Raw genomic sequence first — 14,476 nt, 5'->3', positions numbered from 1 at the left:
ACGAGATGGGGGGAAGAAAGCAGACACCAAAATGGCACCCGAGTTTCCCACCGGACAGGGCAGTTGGACACAAATTCAGATTCGGACGCATGCCGAGGCTGTCTCCCCTTCTAGACTGTAATAACAATAATAATAATAATGATGGTATTTATTAAGCGCATACTATGTGCAAAGCACCGTTCTAAGCGCTGGGGAGGTTACAAGGTGATCAGGTTGTCCCCCGGGGGGGGCTCACAGTCTTCATCACCGTTTTTTTAAAGATGAGGTAACTGAGGCACAGAGACGTTAAGTGGCATGCCCAAAGTCACACAGCTGACAACTGGCGGAGGCGGGATTTGAACCCGTGACCTCCGACTCCAAAGTCTGTGTGCTCTTTCCACTGAGCCACGCCGCTGTACGCTCGTTGTGGGCAGGGAATGTGTCCGTTACATTGTCCCAGACTGAGCCTCCTCCTTCCTCTCCCCCTCCTTCTCCTCCCCACAGCACCTGTATATATGTATATATGTTTGTACGGATTTATTACTCTATTTATTTTATTTGTACATATTTATTCTACTTATTTTCTTTTGTTAATATGTTTTGCTTTGTTCTCTGTCTACCCCTTCTAGACTGTGAGCCCGCTGTTGGGTAGGGACCGTCTCTATATGTTGCCAACTTGTACTTCCCAAGCGCTTAGTACAGTGCTCTGCACACAGTAAGCGCTCACTAAATATGATTGAATGATTGACTGATTGTATGTATGTATGTATGTATGTATTTATTACTTTATTTTATTTGTACATATTTATTCTATTTATTTTATTTTGTTAATATGCTTTGTTTTGTTGTCTGTCTCCCCCTTCTAGACTGTGAGCCCACTGTTGGGTAGGGACCGTCTCTAGATGTTGCCAACTTGGACTTCCCAAGCGCTTAGTCCAGTGCTCTGCACACAGTAAGCGCTCAATAAATACGACTGAATGAATGAATGGAAGGGGGAGACAGACAACAAAACATGTAGACAGGTGGGGACTGTCTCTGTTGCCGAATTGTACTTTCCAAGCACTTAGTACAGTGCTCTGCACACAGTAAGCGCTCAATAAATACGACTGAAAGAATGAATGAGTTCTCCCAAGCGCTTAGCACGGTGCCCTGCCTTTATTTATTTTACTTGTACATATCTATTCTATTTATTTTATTTTGTTAGTATGTTTGGTTTTGTTCTCTGTCTCCCCCTTTTAGACTGTGAGCCCACTGTTGGGTAGGGACTGTCTCTATATGTTGCCAACTTGGACTTCCCAAGCGCTTAGTACAGTGCTCTGCACACAGTAAGCGCTCAATAAATACGATTGATGATGATGATGATGATGATATGAGAAGATCCCCCAAATTCATTCATTCATGCAATCGTATTTACTGAGCGCTTACCATGTGCAGAGTTTTAAAATTTTTAAATTTCCCCTTCGAGACTCTGAGCCCACTGTTGGGTAGGGACTGTCTCTATATGTCGCCAGCTTGTACTTCCCAAGCGCTTAGTCCAGTGCTCTGCACACAGTAAGCGCTCAATAAATACGATTGATTGATCGATTGATTGCAGGGCACTGTACTAAGCGCCTGGAAAGTAGAATTGGGCAAAGGATAGAGACGGTCCCTACCCAACAACGGGTTCACAGTCGAGCGGGGGGGAGATGGACAGCAAAGGTGTGATTTATACATGTGTGTTTCAACCTGTATATATGTTTGTACATATTTATTACTCTATTTATTTATTTTACTTGTACATATCTATTCTATTTATTTTATTTTGTTAGTATGTTTGGTTTTGTTCTCTGTCTCCCCCTTTTAGACTGTGAGCCCACTGTTGGGTAGGGACTGTCTCTATATGTTGCCAATCTGTACTTCCCAAGCGCTTAGTACAGTGCTCTGCACATAGTAAGCGCTCAATAAATACGATCGATGATGATAATCAATCAGGGGCCTTCACTGAGTGCTTCCCACGGGCAGAGCACTGAGCTAAGCACTCGGGAGGGTGTAATACAACGCGAGTTGGTAGTCACGTTCCCCGCCCACGTCCTCAATAAACGGAAAAACCCTCCTCTTCTTACTTTTCTTCTTGGTGGTGGTCTTCCGGATCGCTGAGGTCGTCGTCGTCTACCAGGTGCCCAAAGGGCTCCGAGGAAATCGACACCATGTTGGAAAGAATCACTCGACTGTCACTGCTGCCCGTCAGGATTAACTGGTCGTGGGAGTGGTTGTAGCGGACGTTCCACACCCTAGAAAGGGCGAGGATTATTATTGATGACAATAATTAATGACTGTGATATTTGTTAAGGGCTTACTATGTGCCAGGCACTGTCTTGAGCAGAGCCCCGCACAATCAAACGATCCATCAGTGGTGTTTATTGAGCACTTACTGGGAGAGTCTCTGTCACTGGGTCGTTCCCTCCCAAGCGCTTAGTCCAGTGCTCTGCACACAGTAAGCGCTCAATAAATATGATTGAATGAATAAATGAATAAACACAATTCACTGAATGAATGAATGAATTCATTCAATGAATGAACACAATTCCCTGACTACAGCACAATAACACATAAATCTGTATATATGTACATATGTTTGTACATATTTATTACTCTATTTATTTATGTATTTTACTTGTACACAGCTATTCTATCTATTTCATTTTGTTAATGCGTTTGGTTTTGTTCTCTGTCTCCCCATTCTAGACTGCGAGCCCACTGTTGGGTAGGGACCGTCTCTATGTGTTGCCAACTTGTGCTTCCCAAGTGCTTAGTCCAGTGCTCTGCACACAGTAAGCGCTCAATAAATGCAATTGAATGAATGAATGAACACAATTCCCTGACTACAGCACAATAACACATACACCTGTATATATGTATATATGTTTGTACATATTTATTACTCTATTTATTTATGTATTTTACTTGTACACATCTATTCTATTAATTTTATTCTGTTAGTATGTTTGGTTTTGTTCTCTGTCTCCCCGCTTCTAGACTGTGAGCCCACTGCTGGGTAGGGACCGTCTCTACATGTTGCCAACTTGTGCTTCCCAAGCGCTTAGTCTAGTGCTCTGCACACAGTAAGCGCTCAATAAATACGATTGAATGAATGAATGAATGAATAAACACAATTCCCTGACTACAGCACAATAGCACATACACCTGTATATATGTATATATGTTTGTACATATTTATTACTCTATTTATTTATGTATTTTACTTGTACACATCTATTTATTTCATTTTGTTAGTATGTTTGGTTTTGTTCTCTGTCTCCCCCCTTTTAGACTATGATCCCACTGTTGGGTAGGGACCGTCTCTATGTGTTGCCAACTTGTGCTTCCCAAGCGCTTAGTCCAGTACTCTGCACACAGTAAGCGCTCAATAAATACGATTGAATGAATGAATGAATGAACACAATTCCCTGACTACAGCACAATAGCACTTACACCTGTATATATGTATATATGTTTGTACATATTTATTACTCTATTTATTTATGTATTTTACTTGTACATATCTATTCTATTTATTTTATTTTGTTAGTATGTTTGGCTTTGTTCTCTGTCTCCCCCCTTTTAGACTGTGAGCCCACTGCCGGGTAGGGACCGTCTCTATGTGTTGCCAACTTGTGCTTCCCAAGCGCTTAGTCCAGTGCTCTGCACACAGTAAGCGCTCAATAAATGCGATTGAATGAATGAATGAATGAACACAATTCCCTGACTACAGCACAATAACACATACACCTGTATATATGTATATATGTTTGTACATATTTATTACTCTATTTATTTATATATTTTACTTGTACACATCTATTCTATTTCTTTTATTCTGTTAGTATGTTTGGTTTTGTTCTCTGTCTACCCCCTTCTAGACTGTGAGCCCACTGCTGGGTAGGGACCGTCTCTATGTGTTGCCAACTTGTGCTTCCCAAGTGCTTAGTCCAGTGCTCTGCACACAGTAAGCGCTCAATAAATGCAATTGAATGAATGAATGAACACAATTCCCTGACTACAGCACAATAACACATACACCTGTATATATGTATATATGTTTGTACATATTTATTACTCTATTTATTTATGTATTTTACTTGTACACATCTATTCTATTTATTTTATTCTGTTAGTATGTTTGGTTTTGTTCTCTGTCTCCCCCCTTTTAGACTATGAGCCCACTGTTGGGTAGGGACCGTCTCTATGTGTTGCCAACTTGTGCTTCCCAAGCGCTTAGTCCAGTGCTCTGCACACAGTAAGCGCTCAATAAATACGATTGAATGAATGAATGAACACAATTCCCTGACTACAGCACAATAGCACATACACCTGTATATATGTATATATGTTTGTACATATTTATTACTCTATTTATTTATGTATTTTACTTGTACCTGTCTATTCTATTTATTTCATTTTGTTAATGTGTTTGGTTTTGTTCTCTGTCTCCCCCTTCTAGACTGAGCCCACTGCTGGGTAGGGACCGTCTCTATGTGTTGACAACTTGTGCTTCCCAAGCGCTTAGTCCAGTGCTCTGCACACAGTAAGCGCTCAATAAATACAATTGAATGAATGAATGAACACAATTCCCTGACTACAGCACAATAGCACATACACCTGTATATATGTATATATGTTTGTACATATTTATTACTCTATTTATGTATTTTACTTGTACCTATCTATTCTATTTATTTCATTTTGTTAATGTGTTTGGTTTTGTTCTCTGTCTCCCCCTTCTAGACTGTGAGCCCACTGCTGGGAAGGGACCGTCTCTATGTGTTGCCAACTTGTGCTTCCCAAGTGCTTAGTCCAGTGCTCTGCACACAGTAAGCGCTCAATAAATACGATCGATTGATTGATTGATTGATACACATTCCCTGCCCACGAGGAGCTTAGAGGGGGAGATAGTCACTAAAATAAATAAATTATGGCTATGGACAGAAATGCTGTGGGGCTGGTGGATAATAATGATGGCATTTATTAAGCGCTTACTACGGGCAAAGCACTGTTCTAAGCACCGGGGAGGTTACAAGATGACGAGGTTGTCCCACGGGAGGCTCACAGTCTTCATCCCCATTTTACAGATGAGGAAACTGAGGCCCAGAGAAGTGAAGTGACTTGCCCAAAGTCACCTAGCTGACAAGTTATTACTCTATTTATTGATTTATTTTATTTGTACATATTTAGTCTATTTGTTTTATTTTGTTAATAAGTTTTGTTTTGTGCTCTGTCTCTCCCTTCTAGACTGTTGGGTGGGGACCGTCTCTATATGCTGCCAACTTGTACTTCCCAAGTGCTTAGTCCAGTGCTCTGCACACAGTAAGCGCTCAATAAATACGATTGAATGAATGAAGGAATGAAGGAATGAATGAATGAATGAGGTAGTGGTTTGGATGAAGGGGAAAGGGCGGATTTTAGTGATGATGTGTAGTTCAAGATTTGGTGACAGATTGACTAAGCGGGTAAGATAAGAGAGCTGAGTTGAGGATAATGTCAATGTCTCAATGTTTGTGAGACAGGAAGGATGATGAAGCAGCGTGGCTCGGTGGAAAAGAGCCCGGGCTTTGGAGTCGGAGGTCATGGGTTCAAATCCCGGCTCCGCCAATTGTCAGCTGTGTGACTCTGGGTAAGTCACTTCACTTCTCTGGGCCTCAGTTCCCTCATCTGTCAAATGGGGGTGAAGACTGTGAGCCCCCAGTGGGACAACCTGATCACCTTGTAAAACCCCCCAGTGCTTAGAACAGTGCTTTGCACCTAGTAAGCGCTTAATAAATGCCATCATTATTATTATTATTACAGTGATGGGAAAGTCAGTGAGGGGATGGGGTTTGGGTGGGAAGACAAGGAGTGCTGTTTGGGACATGTTAGAACATCCAGGTAATAATAATAATATTATAACACATATTATAATATGTGTTGCCAATTTGTACTTCCCAAGCGCTTAGTACAGTGCTCTGCACATAGTAAGCGCTCAATAAATACGATTGATGATGATGATGATGATGATAATAATGATGGCATTTGTTAAGCGCTTACTATGTTCTAAGCCCTGGGGGGATACAAGGTAATCAGACTATCCCACATGGGGCTCACAGTCTTAATCCCCATTTTACAGATGAGGTAACTGAGGCTCAGAGAAGTGAAGTGACTCGCCCAAAGTCTCACAGCTGCCAAGTGGCGGAGCCAGGATTCGAACCCATGACCTCTGACTCCCAAGCCCGGGCTCCATCCTCTGAGCCACGCTGCTTCTCTACGAGATGTCTTCAAGGCAGGAGGAGATGTGAGACTGCAGAGAGGGAGAGAGATCAGGGCTGGAGATGGAGATTTGGGAATCATCCACGTAGAGGTGGGAGGTGAAGCAGCGTGGCTCAGTGGAAAGAGCCCGGGCCTTGGAGTCAGAGGTCACGGGTTCGAATCCCGACTCTGCCAACTGTCAGCTGTGTGACTTTGGGCGAGTCACTTCACTTCTCCGGGCCTCAGTTCCCTCATCTGGAAAACGGCGATGAAGACTGTGAGCCCCCCGTGGGACAACCTGATCACCTTGTAACCTCCCCAGCACTTTGACCAGTGCTTTGCACATAGTAAGCGCTTAACAAATGCCATCATTATTATTATTATATTTGTATTATTATTATTGTTATATTTGTATTATTATTATTATTATTATTATTGAAGCCATGGGAGTGAATGAGTTCTCCAAGGGAGTGGGTGGAGATGAAGAATAGAAGGGGATCCGGAACGGAACCTGGAGGGACCCCCACAGTTAGAGGGTGGGAGGCAGAGGAGGAGCCCACAAAGGAGATGGAGAATAAATGGCCAGAGAGATGGGAGGAGAAACGGGAGAGGACAGTGTTCGTGGAGCCGAGGTCGGATAACGCTTCCAGAGACGGGGGTTTTCAAGAGCATCGAAGGCAGCTGAGAGTTCGAGGAGGATTAGGATGAAGTAGACGCCGTTGGGTTTGGCAAGAAGGAGATCGTCGGTGACCTCTGAGAGGGAGGTGTCTGTGGAGTGAAGGGGACGGGAGCCAGTTTGGAGAGGGTCAAGAGAGATCTGGAAGAGACCAACTTGAGAGAGCCAGCCTAGGCAACTCACTCAGGACATTTGGAGAGGAATGGAAGAAGGGAGATAACTGGAAGGAGCCGTGGGGTCAAGGGAGGGGTTTTTTTAGGAAAAGGGAGAGTACTTTCTACAGAGTGAGAGCTTGGGGACAATGTATGGATCCGAAAGCTGGACAGTGAAAAACCAGGATAGAAAGAGCATCGATTCTTTTGAAATGTGGTGTTGGAGAAGGCTTTTGCGAGTACCATGGACTTCCCGAAAGACAAACAAATGGATTTTAGAACAAATTAAACCAAAGGCATTTGGAAGGCCAAATGCCTCGACCTAGATGAGCATATTTTGGACACGTAATCAGGAGGACTCATTCTCTGGAGGAGACACTAATGCTAGGAAAAGTCCACGGAAAAACATGGAAGAGGCAGATGGGCAGCTAGAGGGAAAGAGACCAGAACAATGACAACAGAAGAACCGTTAGAAAGATGGCGGGCTATGGCAGAGGACGGGGAGTTTGGGAGAAAGTAAATCTGTGGAGTCGCTATGAATCGGAAATGACTTGATGGCACTTAATCATCATCATCATCATCAATCATATTTATTGAGCACTTACTATGTGCAGAGCACTGTACTAAGTGCTTGGGAAATACAAGTTGGCAACATATAGAGACAGTCCCTACCCAACAGTGGGCTCACAGTCTAAAAGGGGGAGACAGAGAACAAAACCAAACATACTAACAAAATAAAATAAATAGAATAGATATGTACAAGTAAAATAAATAAATAAATAAATAAATAGAGTAATAAATATGTACAAACATATATACATATATACAGGTGCTGTGGGGAAGGGAAGCAGGTAAGATGGGGGGATGGAGAGGGGGACGAGGGGGAGAGGAAGGAAGGGGCTCAGTCTGGGAAGGCCTCCTGGAGGAGGTGAGCTCTCAGCAGGGCCTTGAAGGGAGGAAGAGAGCTAATAATAATAATATTATAATATTAATAATAATAATAATAATATATTATTATATTATATATTATATATTATATTATATGTGCTAATATAATATAATAACTTAATAATAATAAAGGGCTTGGGACAGTCCAATGCAACGGAGTTGGTAGACACGGTCCTGCCCACTACGAGCTTCCAGTCTAGATTGAACAGTTTGAACATCAATCAATCAATCAATCGTATTTATTGAGTGCTTACTGTGTGCAGAGCACTGGTCTAAGTGCTTGGGAAGTACAAGTTGGCAACAAGTTGCACATCGACCTAGCAACCTTCTAAGGGAACAAGATGGGGATAATGGCAAGGTGCCATGACATGCATATATTTGTAAGCTAACACCGCTACATTCATTCATTCATTGAGTCGTATTTATTGAGCGTTTACTGTGTGCAGAGCACTGTGCTAAGCGCTCGGGAAGTACAAGTCGGCAACATATAGAGACGGCCGCTACCCAACAACAGGCTCACAGTCTACAAGCGGAAGACGGACAACAAAACAAAACATGTGGATGTATGCAAACTTGTCGTTTCCCACTGGTTCAAGCACTCACAGTCTGGGAGGATGTCAAAGGGAGCAGTTTGGATCGATGGTATTTTCTGAGCGCTTACTGTGTGCAGAGCACTGTACTAAGCGCTTGGGAGAGGACCCGACAACGGAGTTGGTAGATAAGAACCTAGTTGCCACCGGAGTCAGAGTACATAATAATAATAATAATAATAATAGTATTTATTAAGCGCTTACTATGTGCAAAGCACTGTTCTAAGCACTGGGGAGGTTACAAGGTGATCAGGTTGTCCCACGGGGGGCTCACAGTCTTCAACCCCATTTTACAGATGAGGAAACTGAGGCCCAGAGAAGTGAAGTGAGTTGCCCAAAGTCACACAGCTGACAAGTGGCGGAGCCGGGATTCGAACCCGCGACCTCTGACTCCAAAGCCCAGGCTCTTTCCACTGAGCCACGCTGCTTCTCCATATCCGTGATTTTCCAGCGCTTAGAACAGTGCTTTGCACGTAATAAACGCTTAACAAATACCATCGTTATTAATGTACGTTTCCCCCTCTAGACTATAAGTTCGCTGTGGGCAGGAACTGCATCTGTTTATTGTTGTATTGTACTCTCCCAGGCGCTTAGTACAGTGCTCTGCACACGGTAAGCGCTTGATAAATACAATAATGAATGAAAGAGTGAACGAGAGGTGGGCGAGTGGATCATTCATTCATTCAATCGCATTTATCGAGTGCTCACTGTACTAAGCGGTCTGACCCCGCAAAGGTATTTCTCATATTCACCCGATTTCTTCAAGGTGCGTTTTCTCAAGCATTCATTCGTTCATTCGATCGTATTTATGGAGCGCTTACAGTGTGCAGAGCACTGTACTAAGCACCACCTTAAATCCGAGCACTGTTATAAGCCCTCGGCGGGGGGGGGGAAACATCAGTTCACCGTTCAATATTATCAGACAGGCTGTCTCCAATTCTAAATTCACAAAGTTTGCCCCAAAGCAAAATATGGAGGAGGTGCAACCTGATAAATAAAACACATTCTCACGGCGATCGCACGGTGAAGAATTACAGATATGAAACGGAATGATTATATTCCTCTCCGTTTGTTTGTTTTTTAATCTCATCTCCTGCTAACCATCCCCAGTGTGGCTCAGTGGAAAGAGCCCGGGCTTTGGAGTCAGAGGTCGTGGGTTCAAATCCCAGCTCCGCCACTTGCCAGCTGTGTGACTTCTCTGGGCCTCAGTGACCTCATCTGTAAAATGGGGATGAAGACTGTGAGCCCCCCGTGGGACAACCTGATCACCTTGTAACCTCCCCAGCGCTTAGAACAGTGCTTTGCACAGAGTAAGCGCTTAATAAATGCCATCATTATTATCCCCCGCCACCACATACATGCTATTTGAGTCGATATTTTAGATCATCGTTGAAGTAGGTCTGCTGCTCAATCAATCAATCAATCGTATTTATTGAGCGCTTACTGTGTGCAGAGCACTGTACTAAGCGCTTGGGAAGTACAAGCGTGAGAAGCAGCGTGGCTCAGTGGAAAGAGCCCGGGCTTTGGAGTCAGAGGTCATGGGTTCAAATCCCGGCTCTGCCACCTGTCCGCTGTGGGACTTTGGGCAAGTCACTTCGCTTCTCTGGGCCTCAGTTCCCTCATCGGGAAAATGGGGATTGAGACTGTGAGCCCCACGTGGGACAACCTGATCACCTTGTAATCTCCCCAGCGCTTAGAACAGTGCTTTGCACAGAGTAAGTGCTTAATAAATGCCATTATTATTATTATTATTACAAGTTGGCAACATATCACCATCATCATCATCATCAATCGTATTTATTGAGCGCTTACTGTGTGCAGAGCACTGGACTAAGCGCTTGGGAAGTACAAGTTGGCAACATATAGAGACGGTCCCTACCCAACAGCGGGCTCACAGTCTAAAAGCCCACATCCAAGCAAGCCTACGCTCGAAAACTCTACCTCCGCCCTCACCGCTCCATTTTTCCTGACGGCGGAAAGAGTCCCGCGTGAACTCTTCCAACAGTTAATCATCAATCATCATCATCAATCATATTTATTGAGCACTTACTATGTGCACAGCACTGTACTAAGCGCTTGGGAAGTACAAATTGGCAACGCATAGAGACAGTCCCTACCCAACAGTGGGCTCACGGTCTAAAAGTTAATCTCCTCCGTAATTTATAAAAACAACGACATCCCGGCAGTTATTTACCAGGAACTGAATTCCGAGGCTGTGTACTTCCTGAGATTATGAATCGTTACCAGAAGAATCCCCGCCTGAAACCCGCTCGCCTGCGAGCTTCCCCGGAAGAGGGTGATTCATAAAAGCACAAGCCGAGCGCGTCCGAACGAAATAAATGGGACTGATCCCGCCGTGCCGAATCGGCCGCAGGTGGACCGTCGGCTTTACCAGTGGGAATGCTCTTCCAACGTCTTCACGGGGTCCGCGACGTTCCGCGTGTCCCAGAACTTGACTTTGCAATCGTCCCCACAGCTAGCCAGGTAGTACTGCTTATTGGGGTTAAAGTCAAGATCCCGCACAAGCTGTCCGTGGGCGTTTTCTATGCAGTAGATCTGGCTGGGGAGAAAAAAAAGACAAAAAACAAAATATCGATTTGACTCTGAAAAGGAACAGGTTCACAGTGACTCGTAGGTTGTCGTTTTTCCTGAGCGATTCCCCGGTGTCTAAGCGCTGGGATAGATCCGGGGTAACCGGGTTGGACTCGGTCTCCGTCCCCCACGAGGTTGGCGGTCTTCGTCCCTTCCCTTCCCCACAGCACCTGTATATATGTATATATGGTTGTACATATTTATTACTCTATTTATTTATTTATTTATTTATTTTACTTGTACATTTCTATCCTATTTATTTTATTTTGTTGGTATGTTTGGTTCTGTTCTCTGTCTCCCCCTTTTAGACTGTGAGCCCGCTGTTGGGTAGGGACTGTCTCTATGTGTTGCCAATTTGTACTTCCCAAGCGCTTAGTACAGTGCTCTGCACATAGTAAGCGCTCAATAAATACGATTGATTGATTGATTGATTGATTGATTCGTCCCCATTTTACGGATGAGGTAACCGAGGAACAGAGAAGGAAGTGACTTGCCCGAGGTCGCTCAGCAGGCAGGTGGCGGAGCCGGGATCAGAACCCAGGGCCGCTCTCTCTCCGTTAGGCCGCGCGGCTCCTCCGCTATAGCAGCGTGGCTCAGTGGAAAGAGCCCGGGCTTTGGAGTCGGAGGTCGCGGGTTCAAATCCCGGCTCCGCCAATTGTCAGCTGGGTGACTTTGGGCGAGTCACTTCACTTCTCTGGGCCTCAGTTCCCTCATCTGGAAAATGGGGATTAAAACTGAGCCCTACGTGGGGCACCCTGATCACCTTGTATCCCCCCAGCGCTTAGAACAGTGCTTTGCACATAGTAAACCCTTAATAAATGCCATTATTATTATTATTATTAAGTCATGGGTTCTAATCCCGGCTCTGCCACTTGTCAGCTGGGTGACTTTGGGCAAGTCACCCCACTTCTCTGGGCCTCAGTTCCCTCCTCTGCAAAATGGGGATGAAGACTGTGAGCCTCCCGTGGGACAACCTAATCACCTTGTAACCTCCCCAGCGCTTAGAACATTACTTTGCACATAGTAAGTGCTTAATAAATGCTATTATTATTATTATTATTATTATTATTATTATTATCTCAGCCCCCCAAAGCCCCTGAGCTGTGATGTCCCCAGATCTGCCTCACAGTGTAAGTAGGAGGAAGGTCTATGCCGGGGTTGCCCGTCTCAAGCCTCTGACTTTAATCGATCAATCCGTGGTACTTATTGATCACTTACTACGGGCAGAGCGCTGTACTAAGCGCTTGGGAGGGGGCCAGAAAATTACAGTTGGTAAACGTGATCCCTGCCCACAGGTGCTTAAGAAATTCCATCTTTATTATTATTCAGGAGTCTACAGTCCACAGAGGAAGACAGACTTCCAAATAAATTGCAGATAGGGGAATCAGGATATGGATTTACGTGCTGTGGGGCTGAGGTGAGCACCAAAGTGCTTAATGATGCTGAGGATCAGGGTATTTCATTCATTCCATCGTATTTATTGAGCGCTTACTGTGTTCAAAGCACTGTATTAAGCGCTTGGGAGGGTATGATGTAACAACGGACACATTCCTGCCCACGACGAGCTATTGTTAAGCACTTACTACATGTCAAGTATTATCGTATAATAATAATGGTATTTGTTAAGCGCTTAGTATGTGCCAAGCATTGTTCTAAGCCCTGGGGTAGATATAAGCTAATCAGGTTGGACACAGTCCCTGTCCCTCGTGGGGCTCACGGTCAATCAATCAATCGTATTTATTGAGCGCTTACTGTGTGCAGAGCACTGGACTAAGCGCTTGGGAAGTCCAAGCTGGCAACATCTAGAGACGGTCCCTACCCAACAGTGGGCGAACAGTCTAGAAGGGGGAGACAGAGAACAAAAAAAACCATATTAACAAAATAAAATAAATAAAATAGATATGTACAAGATATGTACAAGTAAAATAAATAAATAAAGAGTCACAGTCTTAATAGTCTCACAGTCTTAATCTCCATTTTCCAGATGAGGTCACTGAGGGCCAGAGAAGTGAAGTGACTCGCCCAAGGTCACCTAGCCGACAAGTGGCAGAGCCAGGATTAGAACCGAGTTCCTTTTGACTCCCAAGTGATGCAGAGAGGCTCTCACTCTTATCCCCATTTTCCAGATGAGGAATCTGAGGCCCGGAGAAGTGAAGTGACTTAGCCAAGGTCACGCAGCGGACGGGTGGCGGAGCCGGGATTAGAACCCAGGTCCTTCTGAATCCCAGGCCCGGGCTCTGTCCAGTAGGCCGTGGAAATGCGGAAGTGATGCGGAGGGGACAGCGGGAAGGAGAAGATTTTATTTTACAATTGGAAAGAGCCCGGGCTTGGGAGTCAGAGGTCATGGGTTCTAATCCCGGCTCCGCCACTTGTTAGCTGTTTGGCTTGGGGCAAGTCACTCCACTTCTCTGGGCCTCAGTTCCCTCATCTGGAAAATGGGGATTAAGACTGTGAGTCCCATGTGGGACAACCTGATGACCTTTGTATCTACCCCAGTGCTTAGAACAGTGCTGGGAACATAGTAAGCACATAATAATAATAATAATAATAATAATAATAATAACAATAATAATAACAATAATAATAACAATAATAATAATGGCATTTATTAAGCACTTATGTGCAAAGCACTGTTCTAAGCACTGGGGAGATTACAAATACCGTCAATAATGATGGCATTACTACTACTAATAATAATAACACTACTACTACAGCCATGGTTCTGGGAACTACTACTACTAATAATAATAGTAACAATAATGATAATAATATATTACATTTATTATACCAATATATTATATATCATTATATTAATATATCATATACCATTATATTAATGCATTATATATCATATATATTATACAATATATTATATTATATATTGATATTACATTATGATGTTACATTAATATATAATATGTATTAATGTATCATATATAACATAGGAGAAGCAGCGTGGCTCAGTGGAAAGAGTACGGGCTCTGGAGTCAGAGGTCATGGGTTCAAATCCCAGCTCCGCCACTTGTCAGCTGGGTGACTTTGGGCAAGTCACTTCACTTCTCTGGGCCTCAGTGACCTCATCTGTAAAATGGGGATGAAGACTGTGAGCCCCCCGTGGGACAACCTGATCACCTTGTAACCTCCCCAGCGCTTAGAACAGTGCTTTGCACATCGTAAGCGCTTAATAAATGCCATTATTATTATTATTATTATTATTATTATTATTATTACTACTACTACAGCTGTGGTTCTGGGAACTACTACTACTACTAATAATAGTA

The 14,476-nt window shown here is 43.8% G+C and overlaps 1 protein-coding gene across 3 annotated transcripts in view; it reads right to left on the bottom strand.

Moving 5' to 3' along the window:
* Positions 1-14,476, bottom strand: part of EIPR1 (EARP complex and GARP complex interacting protein 1) — a 125,533-nt gene that overhangs the window by 17,789 nt on the left and 93,268 nt on the right. For all 3 annotated transcript variants that reach the window (XR_005447697.1, XR_005447696.1, XM_038739958.1), the window contains exons 7-8: positions 10,996-11,163; positions 2,082-2,249 (exon numbers count right to left, since the gene is read on the bottom strand). Coding sequence is in view for 1 of the 3 variants with exons in the window: in XM_038739958.1 (XP_038595886.1) it covers positions 2,082-2,249; positions 10,996-11,163 (336 nt within the window). In the remaining 2 variants the exon portion in view is untranslated. The remainder of the gene's footprint in view (positions 1-2,081; positions 2,250-10,995; positions 11,164-14,476) is intronic.

The sequence above is a fragment of the Tachyglossus aculeatus genome, chromosome X1 (genome assembly GCF_015852505.1).
Source record: "Tachyglossus aculeatus isolate mTacAcu1 chromosome X1, mTacAcu1.pri, whole genome shotgun sequence".
Classification (NCBI taxonomy): Eukaryota; Metazoa; Chordata; class Mammalia; order Monotremata; family Tachyglossidae; genus Tachyglossus; species Tachyglossus aculeatus.
This window is presented reverse-complemented; position numbering and strand designations above follow the sequence as displayed.